Source organism: Tiliqua scincoides, chromosome 3 (assembly GCF_035046505.1).
Source record: "Tiliqua scincoides isolate rTilSci1 chromosome 3, rTilSci1.hap2, whole genome shotgun sequence".
Classification (NCBI taxonomy): Eukaryota; Metazoa; Chordata; class Lepidosauria; order Squamata; family Scincidae; genus Tiliqua; species Tiliqua scincoides.
Window position 1 is genome coordinate 70,331,240 of NC_089823.1, and position 24,137 is coordinate 70,355,376.

General features: G+C 44.5%; 1 protein-coding gene across 1 annotated transcript in view; it reads left to right on the forward strand.

The window, feature by feature from the left end:
- Window positions 1-4,115, forward strand: part of CFAP47 (cilia and flagella associated protein 47) — a 318,053-nt gene extending 313,938 nt beyond the window's left edge. Inside the window, exon 64 of the mRNA XM_066621307.1 lies at window positions 3,906-4,115. Coding sequence (XP_066477404.1) covers window positions 3,906-4,115 — 210 coding nt within the window. The remainder of the gene's footprint in view (window positions 1-3,905) is intronic.
- The last annotated feature ends 20,022 nt before the right edge of the window (window positions 4,116-24,137 follow it).

The window sequence follows — 24,137 nt, forward strand, 5'->3', positions numbered from 1 at the left end:
CAGAAAATGAAAATGTAACTGCCTTAAGGAACAAAATGTGGATTTCTGTAACTCCAAACTGACCTATGAGACTGATTGTTCTGAGAGCCAATGAGATGTTGTTATGATACAGCATGGAACCAATAAGGTGTTAATATGAGCCAACTCTCATTTCCATGTATCATAATACAGCTACTCCCGCTAACTGGTAAAAAGGTACTTTTTCAAGTGGTACTCCTCTTATATTTAGCAGGGAGAGAATAAAAGTCCCTCTTCACCCCAGCACTGTGTGTCTAACCAATAAGGGGCACACTTTTTATTTATTTACTTAATTAAATTTGATTTTGTCGTGGAGGGGTGCTACACATGTCGATGGAGAGGGTGTGAAACTGAGTGGGGCAGGAATGAGGGTGGTTCATGCCCTGAAGGAGAGCATGGACGGTGACAAAGACTGCCACGGGATCCTATCCCCTTTCACAGGCCAGAAAGCCCTTCATAGGATTACTTGGATTTGCACCAGATCCAAGTAAACCCACAGAGGCTGTCTGGATTTGACATGAGGTTGGGGAACAAATGTTCTCTTACCTCAAAGAGATCTCCAGCCAACTGCCTGGCCTTGCAGGATTCAGCAGCAGTCGTTTCGGGTCCATGATACCATGACATGGGCAGCCCCATTAGGATTGGGCTGCCCATAGTCTTAATACAAAATTATTTCAATTTATCTTATTTGTTTATTAACTTCCCTTATAGACTTCCCTTTCTTGACCAGCATCCTGCAGAGATTCTTTGGTTTTAAAAGTTGGTGACACTTCTAGTGTTCAGTTTCAGGTCATAAAAAGATTATTACAGAAGCCCCTTGTTTTAGTTTGGAAGTCAATTCTATTTCAAAGCAGTGTTGTTGTTACTGAATATTTGTATATTGCTTTTCAACACAGAAGTTATCATATTGGTTTACAGAGCAAAAGGAATGAGAAGATGGTTCCTGGTCTCAAAGGGACTTGCAATCTAAAAAGAAACACCTGGGGAGACACCAGCTCACCCACTGAGATGAACATGATGCTGGGATGAATAGGAATAGTTGCTCTCCCAGTATTAAGCTTATCTCCCTGCTACCTATTTGTCTTGATTTGGCACCATGTAAAAACATGCTATGATTACTGTACATAGATTCTATTCTGTGACAATGATGATGGTCGAGTAAAAGGCCTATTGTATTTATGAGACGAGAGCAAATCTTCAGTTTTAAAATTTAAAGCTAACATGATGCACTTTTGCTTGAGTTAGAAGCAGCTAAATTAGCTATGAGGAGAAGGGTACTATGCAAAACTTTAATGAACTCTTAAATCATTTGTATATGAATAATAGAACTGGCTGTCTTCTGTGTATTAACCATAGCACAATCCAAAACTCTGGACATTATCTTCCAGTAACTCTATATAGATGTTAACCAGCATAAAATCACACAGTAACACACAAAATAAAACCCAATCATTTGAAGAACAATAAACACAATCTTCTGTGACTAATTATAAAAGAATGGAGACAGTTCTGTACTTGTCTACTCATGTGAATGCCTAGCAGGATGATGTGATCTGTTTCAGTGTATGTACCACCTTTCAACAAAAAAATTCACCAAGCTATTTGCATAGTAAATAATTACTCTTGGACAACAATAAAACTATTCTAAAATTTCTGAATTCTAACATTTTCGTTAGAGTTTCATCTGTGCTCTTTTAAAAAATGACATTCGTTAAGGCTTGTAGACCACATTGGGCAGGCGGTATTACCAGCTGTTGAAGCTTTGGGTGAACAGTGATGTAAAAGTCCTTATCCTCCTTAGCCCTCTTGCTGTTGAAGCCTTGGCAGAACTGCCATGGTCATAGAGGGATAGCTCCAATGTCCTGTCCACATGACAGCCACCATGTCCCATCCTGGTGACTCAGGATCTCGCTGTTCAAAATGGGTAGGGGCTTCTTCTGATCTGGGGAGATGGTGTCAACAGCTATTGTGTCAAAAGCCAAAGGTCTAAGAGAATTAACAGGGAAATACTACCCTGTCATGCTCTGGCTGTAGAGTGTGTACCAAAGCTGCCAAGGCCATTAAGGTCCCATGGAAGCATGGGACTGGAATGGGGTAGAGAAATTTCAACCAACCAAGAACTTAAAATTTGTTGGAATCTCTGTTTTGTCCTAAATACACAACAGTTCTTGTGCCCCATATTCCTCCCCTCTGCAATTACATTTGCAGATTTTGCTAATTACCTGAGAAGTTGTTCTGAGAAGGTATGAATAGATCTGTTGGGGGAATTCAGGGTTTGGGTTACCATTCATTTATTTGTCACAGTTAGATTATGTAATGCATTTTTCTTCCCAGTATAGCATGAGCAAGGAGTTTAGGGAAAACGCACATCATAAGGCATGCCCACAGGCACTGAATAATATGGGGTATGCTTGCCTATCACGTCGATTAACTATAAAACATTTCAGTCCAGGCCTTTTGCTATTGCCAAAAGCTTGATATCCAGTATCATAACTGAAATAAATTGCCAAAAATCAAGGCAAAATCTTGTGGGTTTTAGATTATGACTCTCCAACAGGGTGTTTGTTTTTGTCCTGAGTATAACAAATTGATAGTTGGTCTTTAATGCCTCAATCCACACATTGCTGTCCTGCCTTCTTTGGGGAGTGGATTTTGATGCTCAAAACAGGTGGGAGGAGCAGAAGCATAACTGGTGCATTTACTTATTTTGAACACTTAAAACCACTCTGTGTCCAGAAACATATGCCAGCATATCATGGGCAAGCCACCCATGACATGAACAGTGACATTCATATTGAGTGACAGATTGGGGAGAGCAGCACAGAGACTCCCACTGCCTCCATCCAGTCCACTGCCACTGGAGTTGGTTCCCTTGCCTCTCTCCTTACTCCATACAAGGCCCACGTGTTTTAGAAGGCCCACGTAGGGGAAGGAGCAAGTGATGTAGCAGGGAGCTAGATCATTGAGCTCTGAGGACTGGAATGCAGCAATCCAGCCCCCTCATCTTGTTCCGTCCTCTGTGTGAGCCCTTTAAACCAAGCTGGGAGAGCAGAACATGCTGAGAGTGCTCCCAACGTTCTCCACATTTCTTGCCTTGTTTAACGAGGGGTGTGTGGGTTTGGGGAGGTGTGGCAGTGGTCACAGGGGGGAGGGTGGCACTATTGAACCGCCTCAGGCAGCTCAGTGGCTTCAGCTGGCCCTGCAGCATTTGGATAGAACAATGAAGATTAGTATGGGAGTATTGTGCAACATATTGGGCACACAGACCTCTGAAGAGCTGTGTGATGCCAGTAACATGCGATCTGCTGTTTTTCTGCCAGCAACAAGATCTCTTGCCAACAAGTATCAGATGTATCCATGTGTCACGCTCAGTCCAGGTATTGCATTTACAGTATGAAGTTCCACTCCTACAGAGCTGCTTTTTCTACCCATATTATGAGATGACTCACTTGATCCAAACTAAGATGCTAAAAGTTGAGGCAGTTTATTTCAAGCACTTCCATTAATCCCTAGGGTACAAATAAAACCAGCAGCCCATTTGTTATTTTTGTTTACTTCCTGCTGTGAAATCATTTCCTCAAAACTGCTTCCAAACTGTTGCACATTAACAAGAGTTGAGATAACCTAGGGCGCGAGACAGTATACATATTTTTAAACATGCTGCTCTTCATAAAATGAAATGTTCTGCCTTGCTTATTATGCATGGTAGTTGTTTTTTCCCCCCTCCATGGTGCAGTTCCAGTAATGTGGCTTTCTGAGGCACCCCCTGCATAGGGAACAACAAATGACCTTCTTATTACACATATTGTGACAGCTCACTGTTGGGTGCTTTGCACTAATAGGCCATGAACTTATCTTCTTCTGAAATTTCTCCTCTGTGTTTTCAGACAGCAGCAATGCAATGGATGTATGAGATCAATGGCCTACCCCCAGAGACCATCCCACCTACTTCATCAGCAAAAGTTGACTGCAGAAACACGTATGTGAGATCAGCCACAGTGCAACAGCGCAATTTTGTGCATGAAAACATGAAGCTGTTATCCACGGGCGTGTCCTCCACAATCAAAGGCGCCCCTCTCATTTTAAGAGCCAAATAAAACTCTCCTATCTTTACTTTTATGCAAAATGTATCTTTTGTTGTGGAAATAAACCAAATATTTTGTAGACAAGTACATTGAATTACAAATAATAAATTCTGTACTCATTATTCTACTGTGACTGAAATTTTTTTGCAATCCATCTGAGAGAATGTGGTAAGGATTTAACTAGCTTTCCTATATTCTTTTGCACAGGTGGTGATGACCCAGCATCAAAGCTACCTGCAACATTCATAATATTAGCATGATACTGTTTATATCATAATACAGGTGTAATGGCAATTGGGCCAAGAATAGTATACTGCTGCAAACCACTTTTGGTACTGCTATAGCTAATGCAAGTCCTTATAAGGGGCTGAAAAACAGTAATTTCACTGTGGTGCATTAACAAATGAATGGATGGCACTTGTGATTTCCTTTATACTACTTCACTATTGGTGATTAAATAAATGAATAAATTCCTTTTTGTTGCTTCCTACTTTCCTCCTCTCAGACTTTCTGTAAATGATTCCTAACAACAACATTAAAGAAATGTTTCTGCAAACAGCAAGGGTGCTTGGCAATGCTGCCTACAGGAGGCATTTATAATGTTGATGATGTGGAACTGGTAGAAGTTACTGATTTACTGCCTCTGCTGTGTCAGCTCAGTTGGCAGGCTTACAGTGAAATTATATCAGTCGCACAAGAACTGTGGAATTCTAGCTGAACTATCCTTGGCAGAGAAATGGAGAAAGATGCTGGATGACGCATTTAAATTCATCCAGTCATGATGATCACTGGGATTCAATGTGAGAGCATTCAACAAGTGGCACTTTCTTACAATGCAAGATACTGAGTGTTGTTTCTGTCCAAGCCCCATTAAATTGAAAAGATATGTGGCTGCAGTGATATATGTACAATGTCCCTGATTAGCAATCCTAATGGAGTGAATCATGTTTATGATCCAAAAGCATTGAGGGGTATGTTGGTCTCCTAATTTTGTTTGGTGTAGGGCCTAGATCAATTTGGCTGTACTTGTCGTAAGAGGCGACTAAACAGCCACCGGGTAGATGGGACTGGTTAGCCTGGGAAGGCAGCTCATCTGAGAGAAGGAAAACCCTGATCCCAAACCTCCACTGCCTTGTGGGTACATCCAGTTATGGAAAACGCTTCAGGAGTCAACCTCAAGGCAAAATCTGGAGCCGGAGTCCCTGAGGCAGTTCATGGCTGAACACAGTCACGTTGGAACCAACCGTATTGGCCTTTGCCTTTCCATTGGACCATTTCAGCGACGTGGAGAGGGGGGATTTCCTGCATGGGAAACAGCCTTTCCTCCATATCTACTTTACCCAGGCTTGGCGCTCTGGAGAGGACATTCTGTTCCAGAGATACCATTCAGAGTGCGATACCATAGTCTTCGAGACTGAAGGATGCCAATGATGAGGGCCTAGATACACTTACTCTGATCCCTATAGGAAACATCTCAGGTTCTGGTGTGGGCATATATGATACAGCTGCCTTGCTGAAGTTAAGCAGATTTGGGTCTGTCCAGTGCCTCTATGGGAATCTGTCTGGGAACTCCATGTACAAACCTGTAGTTCTAGCATAGCAGAAAGTATGATATAAATATAATAATATCATGGCAATAACTGTGTTGCTCCTGGGGAACAACAGAACACGTGCAGGTGCTTGAGTTCTGCATGCATGGATGTTGTGTGAAAACCCTTAAATAGCTTTGCTCTTTTCCGCTTTTAAAGCAAGGAGCTGGTGATGAAGGGAAGTATTCAACGGTTATTTCATCTTGTACAACCTGAGAATGTGGACAGGATTCTTTGGTGTGTGTGGTCAACAAGGTACAGTCTTGTCCAGCTTGGCTAATAAATGCTGCCTGGGGTGCAGTTAGCTGAATAGGCAGAGAGATGATTAAGGTATCTCTTAGAGAAGGTGTGGTTCCATCCTACCTTAAAAAGCTGGTAGCCTGCCTTCTTCTAATGGAGTGCTGCACTGTTCCCACTGCACTAGACAATTACTGGTCAGTCTAGTCTTCCATTTATGGAAAAGGCTCTCAAGTGTGTAGTATATAGTTTTATCCAACTATACCTGGATAAAACGGGTTGTGATCTTTGTGATTAAGGCTACTGCTGAATGGCAGGTCCAGGTTTGCTTCATTCGCCTTCTTTCTGTTTGTGAGATCCCTTTCAGGAAGGCTCCTGTGGGTGACTCCCTTGATGCTGCAGCAGTCCCTGCAACTCAGTGCTCTCAAGGTTCCTGTTCCTCAGGAAATAAGGAACAGTCATCTTCATCCTTGGAACAACCTCGCTAAAGACCCCCTCTGTCTTCACTTGTCATTGCCTTATGTTTAATCACATTCACAATGTGCCTCATGTTGGTTGTTTTCTTTCCACTTTGTGAGTGCCATATGATGTGTTTAAATGTACTTTTCACTTTTCATTTTTGTTTGAGACCCTAGATTGGCGCCAGGTCTCTATCCTAAATAACCGCCCTTGACCAATCCATCAAAACAAGGAGACTCTTCCGTCCCTGTTGTGAGCTCCTCTTGGAGGCTTGGGCTATCAGTTAAGAGTGCTTGTTTGGTGGGAGAGACTAGCTTCCCCACTGCAAGTAGGTGAAGTGCTTTCACAGCTTGTCTGTAGGTGCACTCCTTGTCTGTAGCCCTTAGTGCATGGAGTGCCGTTCACTGACCATGGCAGTTAAAACTTAAAAAAAAAAATCTGTTCTCTCCATACAATCTCACAACCCAATCCTATGTGCCACTTACAGGGATGGAACTCTTGGTCTGCCACTTTAAGTGCTGCTACGTCATTGTAAAAGGTATGCGCTGCCATGCACTTCTGGGCCACTGGTGCAAATGACCAGAGGCCCCATGCATGGCAATAGCTGTTGGACAACATTCCAAATTGGATAAAGTGGCAGGGAGTGTTTTGTGGGCAAGGGCATTTCAAAGGTGGGCGGGATGGATCCAGGATGCTATCCCTATTTTTCCAGACTGACATGACCCCTGTCTGCCAGCAAAATAGCTGATGTGGGTCTGAGGAGACTGACTGAGAACAAAGTGGCCTACCAGGAGGTAGGTTTTAAAAATCTGTTTTTATTTTTAATATTTCTACTTACCTCTCCCAGTTTGTCTGGTTGCCCCCCACCATAGCATGCAGCTCCCTCTCCATCAGCGGCACAGCATGCTACGAACTGGTGGGGGGGGGGGTAGGATTGCGCAATTAACCAATTAAAATATTGCTGGCGAGTTGCGAAGCCAAATACAGATCAGGGCAGGAGCTATGCTGCACATGGATCCACAAAACTAATAAGACGTACCAGGAATTTCGGGCTATTCAATTTAATTACTGCAACTTTTTCTGGCTGTCCATCCAGACCAGGAGTGTCCAAAGTTTTTGGCAGGAGGGCCACATCATCTCTCTGACACTGTGTTGGGCGCTGGGAAAAAAATTAATTACATTTCAAATTTGAATAAATTTACATAAATGAATATATTAGAGATGGAATGTATATGAATGAATGAAGATCTTGCAATAGCTCAAGGCCTTGCACAAAGCAAGGCTGGCCTTTGCTTTGCTGCCGCTACTGCATCACAGATGTGAAACAGCAAGCAGTGGAAGGAGCCCTCATCCCACAGCTCATGTGAGAGGTTGAACAGTTGGCCGTCACGCTGAGAGCAGTTGCATCAGGCCAGTGCGGCTCCAGCAAGTCTCCGGAGGGCCAGAGGCTCATTGGAGGCTGGGGGCTCCCTGAGGGCTGAATTGGGAGTCCCCAAGGGCCGCAAGTAGCCCCAGGACTGGGGTTTGGGCACCCCTGATCCAGACATTCAAATGCCTTCCTAGAGGTGGTTTTGTTCCAACACTGGAAACAGGTAATTCTGCACAGATACCTTCAGAAGCTTTCAGCTATGCCTCTTGTGTGCTTGTTTGTTCCTGGTCAAGTTACTTTCACCCCTTGCTCTTGAATTGAAATTCTAGCTCAACTTGTACTCTAGATTCCAATTCCTTTAGCATCTTGATCTGGCATCCTGCCAATACTTCCTTTTGGGCACCAACCTTGGATACCGCTGTCCATGATCTCTATTTCAGAGGGAGCAGAGCCTGGTCTTTGGGATCCAATCTAGGGTGTTAGAGAAAGTAATGTGCTATTTTTTGTAGCGAAGAGCAGCTGCAAACTACCCCTACATGTGTTCATTTCCCTGTCATTTAACCAGAAAGTTGAATTGCAAAACTGATGATCCAAAAAAGAAGGATGTTTGTTTGCTTCTTTGTCTGAAATGAGCAAGAAAAATATTAACAAAAATCCAAATATTTCACTAAGACTTTGACAGGGCCATGTAACATTTAGAATGAAAAAAGATCAACACCATCACTGCAGCTTGGTATTTATCTGCCTGCTAGATATTTAATAAATTGCGCTTTTCCCTGCAGTGACTTCTTTCTGTAAAATAAATGACTGCACAGTGTCTTAGTGCTGACACAGATCACAGTTTGTTGCTAATGGAATGTTAACTGCTTTTTAAATAACTCTGAATAAATCTGCTGATCCATAAAAGATTCATCTGAAAGGAATTCAATTCATCTCTTGGCTCCGTTGCCTCGACTGACATGAAACATATTCTTCCATAGTTTATTTCATTCCAGACATTGTAATGCCAATAAGCACCACCTGAGTTGTAACAGGACAGTGTAATAGGGACCCATGAAACATTAATAGCAGCCTGTAAAGGGTAGATGAAATCTTGAAGAAGGTGAGAGAAGAGGAGTTTTTTCCAGAATTTTCTCTGGTGTCATGCGGATTCTCAACACCTTTTTGCAAGCAGAAAGGACATTTCCAAAGAGAAATTGCAAACAGCTGTGAAAAGAAAAGGCAATCTTCCATAGTTGGATGCACTATTATCGTTTCGAAATTACTCTTCATGACGAGACAAAATTTACTCCCGGCTGGTAGCATCTTGCTATTTGTGAAGTCACAATTGCTTATCTAATGGCTGCCCTGACAACTATCCAGCAATCTTGGATTTCTAACAGTAGCCCTGGTAGTACTAACTGGGGGAGTATCAGGTTTTTGGGTCAGTCCTATTCATGTGGAGAGATGGTGCTAGGTGTCACAAATGTGACATAAAGCATGTTTGCACACCAGGTGAGTAAGGAGTGCAGGTAGGAAGGCCTGCGCCGTCCCACTGGTGCCGGATCCAGAATTGCAGCTCTCGGCTTTGGTGAATACAGTGCTGAGAAATGCAAAGGTGGGAAGGGGGTGTTCTGGGGTGGAGAAGGTGGGGAAGGGGAAGGTTCAGACCTGAGAGGGGGGCGGGATCAATGGAGGAGGCTAACACTGAATTCTATTCCCTGTCTTGGGCCTGGAAGCCAAACTTGGGGCTTCTTAGACTTGCACCAGCAGTTTAGCTGGCATAACTCTTACTAGCCCCACTGGGCAGGCTGGGGCTCGACCTAAGATATGGGAACATGTTGCCTTCAAACCTTAGGCCTCACATAGGCCTCCTATGTGTTAGCAGCGCTGTGAAAAAAGCAATTCATTTGCAGGGAAGCTCTTGGTTTTAGAGGCAAGCTGCATCTGATTGCCAGATGCAGGGGAGCGCACCAGGTTGTGCTTGTTGTCTTGTGTGCTCCCTGGGGCATTTGGTGGGCCACTGTGAGATAAAGGAAGCTGGACTAGATGGGCCTTTGATCCAGTGGGGCTCTTCTTATGTACACAAAGAATATATATATTAGAGCAGAACTTCCTGCATCTTTCACATTTTAATTGGTTGAGTCCAGTGGTTCCCAAACTGTGAGCCATGGAGACAGGGAAACCAGCCAGGGGAGGCAAGGAATCCACACGAAAAGCTCACCCCCCTATACAATGTATAGCAGTGGTTCCCAAACTGGTGAGTCATGTCCCACCAGCTAGGGAAGCACCTATCACTGTCCCTTTAAAAAGCAGGGAGGGGGGAAGGCAGTGGCACGATCGCCATTATCACACTGTTGCTGGGGACGGAAGGGGGTTTCTTTAACATACCTTCAGCCAGTGCCAGAGTCGGGGGGGGGGGGGGGGAGCGCCTCCAAACAAGTAAAAAAAAAGTAAAAAATGGGCACTTCTGGTTTCACTAAGTTTTCTTCTTCTTTTTTTACATGTTTGGAGTTGCAGGGAGACCTGCAGAGTCCAGCCAGAGGACTTTGGCACTGGCTGGAGGTAAGTATAAAAAACCCCTCCTGTTCCTGGCAGCAGCACCATCCTGAGAGTTGCATTGCTGCCATGGCCCCTCCCCTGCACACACTTACAGTATTCCCAGCTCCCTTGTAGGAGTTTGGGAAGCACTGATATATGGGATTGTAGCCTTAATGGGGAGCCACAGCCAGTGGCCCAGTCGGTCAAGGGAACTGCCAGTCGAAAAGTTTGGGAACCACTGCTTAAGTCAGCCAAAACCGAAAGCTAATTCTGAGCACAGTGCCAGCCTGGTCTGGAAAAGGGCCTCTTATAGACTGTGCTCACTTCACGTCTTGGGGGATGGCAGACCCCAGGGCCTTCCCCCCTTCCTCAGCAAATCTTCCCCAGTTGTGGAAGATTGAGGGGCAGAACTTAAATATTAAATAAATGCAGTTGGAGGGGATTTGTTGGCCATGGCGATTTGTGTACAAGCAGGAGGAAAGGGGAGTCAGGGCTCTAGTAAGCCTGATCAGAAATGCCTGTGTACAGGCATTGCAACTGCAGCGCAGCGGATTGTGCCAATGGTCTTTTTCTACTGTGCTGCAACAACTGGCTAAGATAATCACCAGGGTTGTGGAGGATTAATCAAGCGAGCAGGAAAAGCTGGCAGGTACTAAGAACACCAAGGTCAGATGCAGACATCTGTTCTGAATGCCAACAATACAATGAACACTCTGTCTCCGATAGCAAAGGATAAGAGAAATTTTAAAAGAGCCTGAAAGAAGCTGAAATCACAGAGGATCAGTTAACAGCCTTATTAAACAAAGAACTTGCTAAAATAGATGCCTTTCTCCAAGGAATGGCTGACTTATACGGATGGTTTAAGACCAAAAGGAGCTGTGCTACAACCCTAAAGGGTGGAAGACATGCCTGAAGTGAACAGGATAGCGATTAACTGAAATATTGTGGATGGAATACAAGACCTGGAATTGGAATGAAGAAGAGCATTGGTGTTAAGACAATTCGGCAAATGGTACCCAGTTGTGCACACGTGAAAGGGCTGTTCACAACTGCTACCTAGAAATCGTCCTCCTGCTTCTTTCTGACATTTGCTGAGTGCCAACACTATGCTAGGTGTTCTACAGAACACAAAACTAGATGCCTTCCATCCAGAGGGAGTCTCTATTGCTTATGGGCTCAAGTTGTTATTCTAGCCTTCCTTCAAGATGCCCAGAGAGGTATGCATGGCTGTCCCACACCTCTTCGATCCTTGCAGTAACCTTGCAAAACAGGCACAGTGAATGGCTCCAAGTCGAGTTTTGCTGCTGGTGATTGGAAGTCAGGTCAACCTAGTCTAAGCCGACTCATCTGACTCTTGGCACTATATTCCATTTCACAGCCTCTGTGTAGATTTCAGCCTCCCAATTCCTGGCCTGGTAGTTTGATGTCCTTGTGCTCTCCCACCCTCCACACAGCAGTGCTTGCCAACTATTCCTTGACTGGGCATGTTGGCTCATGTTCGCTCAACTCTTCCTTCCAAGCTATAATGCAGTCCTTGAAGCCTGGAGGAAGGCATCTGTAGTATCTTTTTTGGCTTTTAAAACTTTTGGGGGAAGAAATGAATGCAAATACCTAGAGGAATAGAAGGAAAGCAACTCAAGTCAGTCAGCGTGACTAAAACCCCCATTCTCTGTAAGTTGTAAAAGAACTTGGCAGGAAGGCAGTTGCAAGTCTGTTAGCATTAGACACCGCCAATGGAGCAAAACAGTCAGGTGTAAATCTCTTGTTCCACTTTAAAATCTGACAGTGGTCTAGCAGACATCTGAGAATGGAGACAAATGTTCACATCCTCAATTCCAATCCCACCAGTGTTATTTTCAGTGGAAAGAGGGGACACTAACCTGTATCTCTAAGATTCTTAGCTAGAAACAAGGCTAAATAAGAATGTACTTGTCAAGCAAGCCATTTTAACATTGTGGGGTGGAGTAGAGCAAGATTCCCAGCAATATTTGACAACCTACTCATGAATATCTTCCATGGAGGCACGTGTTGTTAGAGCACTTGCTATGGCGACACTTTTCAGTCACTCCTTTGCCTTTGGCATACACAACTAGACCTTATGGCCCTGTAACGGATGACAACAATGGCCTCGCAGGCTGCAATGCTATACAGTGGAGTCACAATATATGTGCATTCAGCTTACACAAACTGAACAGTATGTACTTGGTAAATAGTGTGGGCAATCCTGCCAACCTTTCCACTCAATAAGCATATGTCCCAGAATGAGTGTGAAATGAGAGGTGAATCTGCTGTTCCCTCAGTTGGTTGCTGCCTGCCTCTCATACGCCTTGTCCTGACAGCTTTAGAGAGACCTGAATGAAAAACTGCCTTGAAACTAGAGACTCAGGTATGAGAGAGAAGCAATAGAATTGGGCAACCAAAAGGAAACCAGTCAATGACTTAGCCTAGGCCACACAGACATCTTTAATAGATTTATTTCATGTAATTAACTGTATAGTTATAAGCTTCCCGGCATTGCAGGTTACAGCGGCACTAAAATGGCCACCAATATATCCTGTGGGGCCAAGGAAGCTGCCAGAAGTTTCCTCAGGGGAAGGGGACATTTGTCCCCTTACCTTGAGTAAGGCCCAGTTCCTGCAATGGGACTACTTGAGTCTGAGCCAACTAAATAGGTGGCACAGACTTGAGAAGCCCCATGTAGGACTTCAGAGCCATACGTGGAGCATAGGATCCAACGGAGGAAGCCTCTGTCGGTCCCAACCCTCTCCTGAGCAGGTCCCTCTCCTGTGTCACACTTCCACCCACCAGAAATGCCTGCTGCCACTCTTCCCACCCCCCCTCACCATCCAGCGCTTACCTTTGCTGTACTGGCATCCAGGGCCTCCTCTGCATCGCTGGTGGAGCAGCCACAGGTCTCCCCACTGGCACCACTTATGGAAGGATGCTGCAAATGTGCTTTATGGGATGTTTGCGACTCCTAGAGCTGGCAATGCGAGCATATAGCCAGCAATCCTTGGGGCATTTGGTGGGCCGCTGTGAGATACAGGAAGCTGGACTAGATGGGCCTATGGCCTGATCCAGTGGGGCTGTTCTTATGTACTAGAGCCCATAGGATCGGGCTCTAAGCCTTTAAATGCATTTTTTCCCTTTCCTAGACCAGGCCTAGTTCTGGAGCTTTAGAGGGCTATTTGCTGTCAGGCTCCACGTAGAAAGCACTGGAAATGGCTGCTTCTTTCTTCTCACTCTCCATTCAGTGGCAATTAAATGTGAAACAGTAGGGAAAGCTGCTGCTTCTAGGCATCTTCTCATTTCTACAATGTCTTGATAATAATGGCTGGGCAGTGAAAACCATCAGTTGGCCTCCTTGGAGCTATTGGTTGTTTATAAGATGTAGAACTGCACAGAGAAAAGGGGAGGTAGATATGTATCTATATTTTATCCTCAGCAGTAGGCTGACAGGAACAGGCAGCAATTAGGCCCCGGAGGAACCAGCAAGGTCGCAACCGTTGGTCATGGGGGTTTACTACAAAACCAGAATTAACAACACCCTCCTGAGTCAGAGAAAATAAGCCGTGTGATTACAGTGGAAATTCAGATCTTTGTTTCCAGCACTCCACCTTCCTAAAACTCAGTTAGATGTCCCTGGCTTTAGAAGTTCTCCTCCCAAATCCAGCTACTGGAGAGATGATTAATCTGGAATGGATGAATGAATGAAGTTCTGCCCCAGCTTCTAGAGCTGTCAAGCAAGAAAAATACCTGCCTTTCCAACAGCCTTAAAGATTGTGCATGTCTATTTAGAAGTTAATCTCTTAGAGTTCAATAGGGGTTCCTCTCAAGTAAGAGCGCAATCCTGTGCTCGGCGGCACGGCTCCGTGCCGCCAAGCACTCTCACAAATGTGCCATAAGGCACATTTGCAAGCCTCACCGATGGGCTCCCACCCATGCTAGCCCAGTGCCAGCCGGTGCTGGGCTAGCACGGGGGAGTCGCCCAGCTTCCACGGCTCGGCGGTCTCCCAGACCGCTGAGCCACAGCATGGTGGGGGGGGGCAGGGATGGGGGTAGGGAGGAGGCGTGACAGGGAGGGGGAGGCTAGTGGGGGTGGAGAGAGGGCAAGGAAGAGGTGTGACGGGGAGGTGTGATGCAGGGAGGGGGTGGGCTGGAGGCGTGCTGGGGGGAGGGAGGGAGGCTCGTCTGTGGAGCCCTGCTTTGCAGGATCCAAGGCACTCGTATAGGGCTCCGTGCCATACACAAGTGCCTTTACCTGTAAAGTGAGTAGCCCCATTGCGGGGCTACTTACCTTACCTGGGAGAAGGGGACGAAGGTCCCCTTCTCCCGAGGCACCTCCCGCAGTAGCCCAGGGCACGCAGGATACGGCGGCAGCCCTTCTTGGTGCTGCCAAGCCTGGGCACCCCAAGCAGCTCAGGATTGGGCTGCCCCTGTGCAAGCATTAAGGGTCCAATCCTATCCAATTTTCCAGTGCCCGTGCAGCCATGCCAAGGGTCGTGCACTGCATCCTGTTGTGGTGGGGTAGTCATAGAGGCCTCCTAAAAGTATGGCAGCATTTATTCCCTTACCTTGGGGCTGCATTGCGGCTGCACCGGTGCTGGAAAGTTGGATAGGTTTGGGCCCTAAGACCCTTATCAAGCTGTTGGAAGCAGTACTCTGGCCCAACTGCTCCAGACTGCATGCTGCGTTTTGTGACAGCTGCCAAGGACCTTACACTGTCAGAGATACAGTTTCAGTGGCATAAGGCCCGTATAGGATTGGACTATAAACAAACAAATCAAAAGAACAAGCAACGAGCCAAAAAAATTATATGAACCAATGTTTAACAGATCATGACACAACAACACACCTGGAGTTTAAGAAGTATACATTCAGCAAACAAAGTATGTCTTTGGATCAGAAGCAAATCAGCACATCCTACAGCACCCCTAAACTATCAGGCTGATCTTTCAGGAGAAATGCAATGCCATCCAGAACAAGCTGCGCACCTAATCCCAGGCCAGAAAGACTGCTGACCACTGGGGCCTCTACTTTGTCTTTCTATTTCAGTGGTTCTCACACATTTAGCACTGGGACCCACTTTTTAGAATGAGAATCTGTCAGGACCCACTGGAAGTGATGTCATGACCGGAAGTGACATCATCAAGCAGGAACGTTTTTAACAATCCTAGGCTGCAATCCTACCCACACTTACCCAGGAATAAGTCCCATTGACTATCTTTGTTAAAAGAATATATATAGTAGCTTGTTAAATGTACAGGCCTGTAACATTTCCCCAAATGCAGTCACGTGCCATGGTAGTATCAAGTCTAATATATTAAAAATAAAATATTGAAATGAATGGGGACCCACCTGAAATTGGCTCGTGACCCACCTAGTGGGTCCCAACCCACTGTTTGAGAAACACTGTTCTATTTGTTCTTCTCTATCTCATCCTTTACAGCCCACAGACAGGGGTTTAGGATTTCCACTATTACCTTTCCTATGATATGATTAAAATGGGGGGAGGGCATTGCTAGGTGTCATCAGCAATACAGATGATTGACTCCTCAGCCCAACTCTCTGGACAACTTTTCCCAGTGCTTCATATAGATGTTGGTAAACAGAATGAAAACCAGTGGGAGAAGTAGTCCCCTAGCACCACTTTTTGAGACTTACCTACCAGGAATGAGCAACGCCTTCACTGGGAAGAACACCCCAACCCAGCTCTATTAGGCAGCCCAGAAGATACCATGGCCAATAGTATCTGCTGCTGTCCCACTGCTTTATTCTGGTGCTTGTTTTTTTAGTAGTTCGTATTGCCATTTTAAATTATAATTTGCTTGATGCTGCTATGGGATCAGTGGGGTTTATGCAAGATGATTGTGACTTTTCTTGATTGAATGAATTTTATTATCATGTATTTTACATTGTGATTTATGATTATTGATCTGTTATTATGAATGACCAACGTCATGCAAGAATAAAATCAAACTGCACTACGGCCATTCAGCAACTACTAGCTAACTGATATTCAACAACAAGCCTCAACCAGGCTGAGGCTGCATCAAGTAATAGGATTGCAGACTTATATCTCTTTCTGTGAGTGGTCCGCCGGACGTTGGCCTAAGAACCATAACATATAGACTATACTGCTGCATGGCCTTTGCTGGTGGTTCCCAAACTGTGAGCTGTAACTCCCTGGGGAGCTGCAGAAACCAGCCAGGAGAGCTGCAGAATCGTTGGAAAAGATTTGCCACCCAATACAATGTTTAGGAGTGTAGCCCTAATGGGGAGCCACAGCCAATGGCCCAGTAGGTCAAGGGAGCTGCCAGTCAAAAATGTTTGGGAACTACTAGCCTTTGCTATTGCTACCTGTAAGGGATTTGCTGGAAATTACTATTAGAGAATTATAGTTAAATTATAAATTAAAAATAAAATTGCACAGGGAAGGGCATGATCAACAGGGGGAACGGATGACAGCAATTCAAGTAGGTTCTGCCCTTTGGTTGCATTGTGATCTTAGATCACACATCTAGATCTCCACATCTCTAGGTCTCCACATCTAACTCTCCAGCAGTCGTGCCACTTTGCCATCTAAGGCAGGGGTCTCCAAACTGTTTGGCCAGAGAGCCGCATCCAATAACTGGCGTGGTGCTGAGGGTTGGAAAAATTTTTTAAATATAAAATTTTAATAGATAGATTAGAGATGGAACTTAGATGAGTGAATAAATGAATGAATGGGCTCATTCATTCAACCTCTCTGGCCCTCAGAACACCCTCCAGACACAACCAGAGCACAGCTCTGGTCATGTACACTTGAGTGGGGCAGAGCCTTTCAGGGGACAGAGGTTGGCCGTGGGCCAGATAGAGGTTTGTCGCAGGTCGTGTCTGGCCCCCGGGCTGGGGTTTGGAGACCCCTGATCTAAGGTAATGGGACCTCAGCTGAGACGTGCCCATTAAAAAAACCACTCAAGAATTTTGGCAATCCCAAAAGAAAGTATACCTTTTGTAGGTTTTAGCTCTATGACTCATTTTTAGATGCAGCTGGCTTTATCTCTGTTGTCTGCACCAGCACCAGAGCAGGCGAAAGCTGGTACTCTGTCACTCAGGTAAGTATGTTTTGGTGGATAAGTGTCATTATTCACACAAATTCACAACAGCAAGTAGCTGGCAATTATAATGAGAAATGAGGTCCCATGCATAGATACGCTGGGAAGGTACTGCGAGAGTAGAGGCATCACAGCAGTAGTGCTCGGCTGGGGCTGCTCTTTATTATACTGTGACTAGCACATTTCTCTCAGAACTCCGGGCTACTGGGGCTCTTGTACTTTGTAGAACCAATCATTTGAGGGTCAACTCTTGTGTCTTCCCCTGCAATTTCTTATTCAGCTGCCACTTTGCTTTGTTTCTTTCTTCCCTGTTAATATGGATGTCCAGTGATTGCTTGCTGACTTTCTCAATCTCTTTGCTGCTTCTCTTGGAGAAGTGAAAAGCGCCCTTCTTCAGCCAGTCTTCTGCTTCCTATCCCAGGCCTCCCCTTGCCCTGGGAAAACCCCTTGCTCCGTTTCTCTCAGCTTAGAAAGCTTCCACCCTACCACCATTTTTTCATGCTCAATCTTGAGGGGAAAGTTGGAAAGGCAAAGAGACGAGAACCTCAAAAATGGGGAAGAGGGAAACTGTAAAGCTGGGACCCATTGGGACAAAGGCATCCAAGACATCCTGGGCCATGGGTAGTGCAGTTGTGAAGCACACTCTATAGATGAGATTTTCAACTAGTGTGCCACAGCAATTGGTATGCTGTGGAAATTGGGGGGAGGTTTAGTCATTAGTAGGACCATTGGGGGATGTGAGCCTCCCACAGGCAGCACAGTATGCCTTGTCGTAAAAAAAAAACTGTTGGTTTGCCATGACCATTTTAGTGCCTTGTCACTGGGAAAACCACTGCTGTATAGGAACACTTCACCACTTATAGAAGTGGACATCACCACTTCACCCCTTATAAAGGCCTTGTGGGTCCAGTACAAGCAAATAATTCTAAATTCTACAGAGTCCTGAATTTACCACTCAGCTGCCGAGGCACATAGCTCAGGTATCTGGAATAACACCCAAATTAATGGCACCTGCAAACTGCCTTTGCAAACCCTGTGCATATCAGAACACACAGATAATAGCCACCTGTGGGTTCCTTCCTTCCGGTTCCTAGGTGGTGACTTTGTTGTCTTAGTGTCTGACTTGGCAGTTTTATTCCTCTAGCTGGGGGGGGGGGCAGATTTTCAGCTTTAGGGAACCTGGACCTTTAACATTTGAACAGAAGAGGGAATTTCAGCAGGTACAGCTTGTCATCACACGGATGACAAGCTGCACCTGCTGAAATTGTTGCTCCTACACAATTGTTAAAGGTTCAGTTTGAAAGTTTGCCTACCCCTGCTCTAGCTGGACAGACCCCTGCCTCTCTTACTAACTTCAAATAGTTCTACACTTTATTTCAAACTGGACTCTACAGGAAAGGACTTTTACATTTCAAAGTGGTGTCCCCATTTCAAAGCAACAGCTACATTTCAAAGCAGCATCCCCACCTCCATTCATTCCCCTATGAAGATATAACAAGAGGCAGGGAGAAAAGCCCACCTTTGTGATAGAAATAGACAAAAAGAGCCTTGCTTCATGAATGGCATGGCTCAGCCTCTGATGGGAGCGACAGTGGCTTCTGTTGTGTGGCTTCAAACAGCAAAGGCCTTTATGTGATATTCTTCAGAGAAGTGTGTTTCACACATGCAGACATTTTTCCGGTCTGGCAGGCTAACATCGCAACAAGAGTAGGGCCTTTGTGCATAGATCTGTACACGGCAGAGGCACACCAGTGCTGGTGGAAAGCTTCCCTGGTGGGTGTTCACATTTCTTACCAAATGAGCCTGCTATGGAAGACCTCTTGTGCCAACAACAATGAATATTGCTTGTTTTCCCTTGCTACACTCCACAGGATTTGTTTCCTCAAGCATTGTTTCTGAGCATCTGTGGAAAAGAAATATTAGCTTTCTTTCAAAGCACAATACTTGTATGCATATATGAACCTAATATTTGGATTTTGTCAAGCATGCTTTCCTAATAGTATTTTACAGCCTCTAGCCTGGAGCTCAGCTTCCATTATTACAAATAATGTACACATGCCATGGGCAAATACTAATGTTGAAACAATAAAACACATCCAACTTTCATTGTTTTAAAGGTAGAGTACAGCTGTGCTTCTCAAACTTAGATGCTGCTGCCTGATTTATAAATGCTAAGGGTGTGGCTAATGCTGATTGAGCAGCAGTGCTCCCCCCAAGTAGCTTCTTGTTTAACCCTTGATGCACATATCTTAATCTGCCCTCCCAAAAATTGGCTCATGACCCACTGGTGGAGTCCTGGACCCACAGTTTGTGAATCACTGGCATACAGGATTGCAGGTTAGTAACCCTATTTCTATGCCCCCCCTCCATCACTATGTAATCTGGGTCACAAGACATGTCGACATGAATTTACTTGCTTGGTGGGGCGTTTACTCTCTGTTATACCATTGACCTGGGAGCCATCTCAGCTTTATTTTTTTGGGTAAAATTCTGATGAGGTGATATCACTTCCTTAGTTTCATGGGGAATGATAACCTCCCTGCTAAATGGCCAAAGAGGCACTTTTTAAAGTTGTGGTCCTTTTATATTTAGCAGGGGGAGAACCACTGACTGTTTTCAGCCCAGCATAGTATCTTTTCCAGTAGCTGTTGGTGATATTTCTTCTGCATGTTTTTTGTCAGGCAGCAAGACCTTTTGGGACAGTGAATAGTTTATTTCATGTAAATTGCCTATGAACTGTTTTTTTTTGTTGAAAAGCATTTAGATAGTAGTCCCCTAATTGCCTACTGCAATGCTTCCTAAACTGCAACGGAGTTGGGGGCACTGTAAGTGTGTGTGTGGGAAGGGCTATGTCAGCAATGCAATCCCCAGGATTGCACTGCTGCTGGAGGGGAGGGGATTTATTTTGCACTTACCTAAAGGAGAGCCGGCCTTTAGGGGTGTGTGGGGAGCCTCGCAGATGCCTCTGCAGGGCTCCTCAAGCCTCTGTAATAGTTTTGTTTTTTTTAAGATTGAAAACAACTTCCTGTTTTTGATTGTCAACTGGAAGTCGTTTTCATTTTTTTTTTACAGAGACTTGGAGAAATCTGCACTCCCTTAGGTAAGTGTTAAAAAAAAAAACCCTTCCGCCCAGCAGCAGTGCAGTCCTGAGGATTACATTGCTACCTTCCCCCACCTCTTAAAGGGGCAGAGATAAGTGCTTCCCTGGCTGGTGCCTTGTGACCCACCAATTTGGGAATCATTGGTCTACTGTTTTACAAGCTAGTCAATTTCACTCTGTTACATAGGTACTATTCTACATTCAGCCAATAGATGGGGCAGTATGTAATGGAATGTAATTACATTCAGCCCCATCTAGTGACTGAATGCAGTAATTACATTATTGGCAGAGGCCACTTCCTCTATATTTTAACCCCCTTCCTGGACCTCCCAGCGTTAAAACTGGGCTTCCTTGATTTGTTCCAGCTGTATAGCTGGCAGAGATACAAGAAGCCCCACGGGGCAGGCTATGACATTACTCAGAGTAAGGGAAATATATCTCCTTAGGAGATCTCCAGCTGCCTCCCAACATGTGCTGAATACAGCACAGGCCATGCAGGATGGCTGCCCAGTACATGTTAGAATTGGGCTGCCCATAGTGTATGGCAGCTTCAAATGTACCTAAAAGGTTGCACTATGCATGCATGTCTGATAGCATCCAGATACATTCCCTTCATAAAAGAGAATGGGAATGCCTTACTACCCAAAAGGAAATCACTGGATTGGAGAGTATGTAGTGAAAAATGAAGAAATGAAAATGCCTTTATGTTACATTCATGTGTCAATGTTACATTTCAGATTCCCTTTACAAGTCAGTAAGTCAATTCCAAGGGTTATGCATGAGAATCTTGAAATCTGCTGTAACCCTTGGAGCAAGACATATATTCCTTCAGAATTATCATTGCTTTAAGACAGCATGGAAAAGAACTGTGCGGTCTGCATTTAAATGTTCAGATATCTGCAAGACTGCAAAAGAGAATACTTCGATTACTGAATAACCTCCTTCATTGGGAAATCGGTTTTGGGGGGATTCAGATCTTCAGCACAGGGCATTTTAGTGAGTCTGAATGACATATCTGGAAACATACTGAGCAATCCCAAGGAGTGCATACGTACTTCAAAGGAGTAAGAGTTTGAATCACAGTGTCGGTAAACTGCTACAGAGGCAAGATTGTGTTTGCAGAACCCCCATATTTTACTACAAAGCAGGGACATTTCATGTCATTTCTATACACAAGAGAGATATGGAACTTCCCCCTTCATGAACCTGGAAGTATGGAAAGAGGAAGCAGAACACACTGAACTTCCTGTTTCAGCATTTACACAAGACACTGAAAGAAGTGTCATTTGATACCCTTCACTCAAACATGTGATGATATTGTCTTTCATTTAATAGAGGGCATTCCTTTAGAGCAGGGGTCTCCAAACCCTGGCCCCAGGGCCAGATGTAGCTCACAGTGAGCCTCTATCTGGCCTGTGGCCAGCCTCGTCCCCTGAAAGCCTCTGGCCCACTCAACTGAACATGACCAGAGCTGTGCTCTGTTTGCATCTGGAGGGTGTTCTGAGGGCCAGAGAGGCTGAGTGAATGAGCCCACTCATTCATTTATTCATTCATCTAAGTTCCATCTCTAATTTATTTATTTAAATTTTATATTTTTTCCAGCCCTCAGCACTGTGCCAGATATTCCATGCGGCCCTCTGGCCAAAAAGTTTGGAGACCCCTGCTTTAGAGCAATGATTCTCAAACTTTGGGTTGGGACCCACTTGGTGGCTTTCTGATGACCCCATTTAGGAGCAGAGCACCAGAACCTGGAACTGTACCTTGTAGGTGATTGCTTGAAGAAATGCTGTGCCTAATGATAATAGGAACCAACTTGTGCTATTAATGGGGAGAATGGGGGAAGCAGCTCTAGAGCAGAGAAATGGCATTTAAGGCGTCAGCTCTGTTGAGACTACTTGTGGCCGACGCTGCACAGTGTCAAGTACAGTTTGTCTCTGCCACTTTCCTGTGGCATCTTTTTTTGTACAGTTTGCAACAGCAAGTATTAAATATGCAGTGGATTACTGGAAAGAGTAATAAATTCCAGAAGGATGTTCTTACTCTTCTGCACAGGGAATTGATGAATAAACAACACATTGGAAATTGGAAACATGTAATATTTAATTCAAATATTTGAATACAGATCTAAAAATAACTAGAACACAAACTCAGACACACAGTTTTAAATCAAAATACAGTTAGGTTGTAGAAGTCACATTCTCTTTCCTTGTTTTCTAGGCATTTTCTAAGGTTATAGATTATATTTTGGTCCACCAGCCTGAATGGGATAGCCGATACAGTTATGAAATGGAACTCATGTCAGATCTCTTCACATGAAGCTCATTTCATTTCATTTTTCATCATGAGCCAATTCAATGCTAACTGGACTGGAAGCAGGTTGTGCAGAAGCTAACAGGAAGCATGTTGGTGGACTGAAAACAATGCAAGGCTAAGCCCTTCATGCTGCTTCCTGTTAGCATTTGGAGACAGCACAGAAACAGCCAGACACAGGAGACAGCTACAGGAGGGCTGCAATCAGAGACCAGATAAGTCATTTGCACGATGGGGGAGGGGATTTGTACCATGGGTAAGTGAAAACATGGATATGCAGATACAGATACAAGAGTATACAGATACAGGTTGAGACTTATTATTCGCGTGAGTTCCAAGCACTCATGTGGATGGCAAAAAATGCACTATAGCAAATCCATTTAAAAAACAAAGTTTTGAAAAACAGCCTTGCTGACCTTTGTGATGTAAGATAAGAGTCATTAAGAAGATAATCCATCAATCAGTCCTCCTCTAAGAGCTTAGAAAGGAGCTTCACTCAGCCCCTCCCTTCACCAATGCAAAGTGATCACCTTTCTTTCACTGCTCAGGGGGAAGGGAGGAGAGAGAAGGATTGATGGATTGTCAGCCAGCTGCCCCCACTCTCATTAAGGAGGCTATTGTTAAAGGACTGTTCAGTTTTTTAAAACTGATTTTAAAGGGGTGCATTTCCCCCTTCTCCAGGGATCAGCAGCATTCCTTCTCATTTGCAAGGGCCAATCGTGTTGAGTCAAATCCGTATATAAAAAATTCATGTATAAAAAGGCTGGACCTGTACTGTATTTTCCATTTCCCATTTATGTAACACAAGGTAAAATTTAGATTTTTCTTCAGAGCAAATAGCATGTCACAACTACCCTGCACCCAAGGCCCAAACGTGCTTTTTGCAGGGATCGTCTTCATTTTGACTGAGGAGGCAGACCCTCCTCCTCTTGAAAATAATGAGAAAGCATTTGTGGTTGGGAGAGCTCTAAACGCTCATCAGATTTCATATTAGTTTGCTGGATCAGAGCCTATTTGTGCACACCGCTTGCGTTACTCAGTTTTTCATCTTACATTTCACATCTTGATTGGGGGGAAAAAAAACATGGAAGAATTATTTCAGCATCAATTCTTTTTATTGGAAATGCTTATATGTTAATTTGATATGATCTGCCTGCAGAATTACAAAAAGCCTGTGGGAGCATATCTGAAAGCACATTGGAAAGAAGGTATAATTTCAACTCAATATTTTTCAAGAACCTTTGCCTCGTCTTTTTTTCAAAAACACATCTCCTCTGACTATCACCATTAAGAACAGGAGGAAATATTTTCAGAGTAAATGGACTCCAAATAGCAATATATAATTCTGCAGCA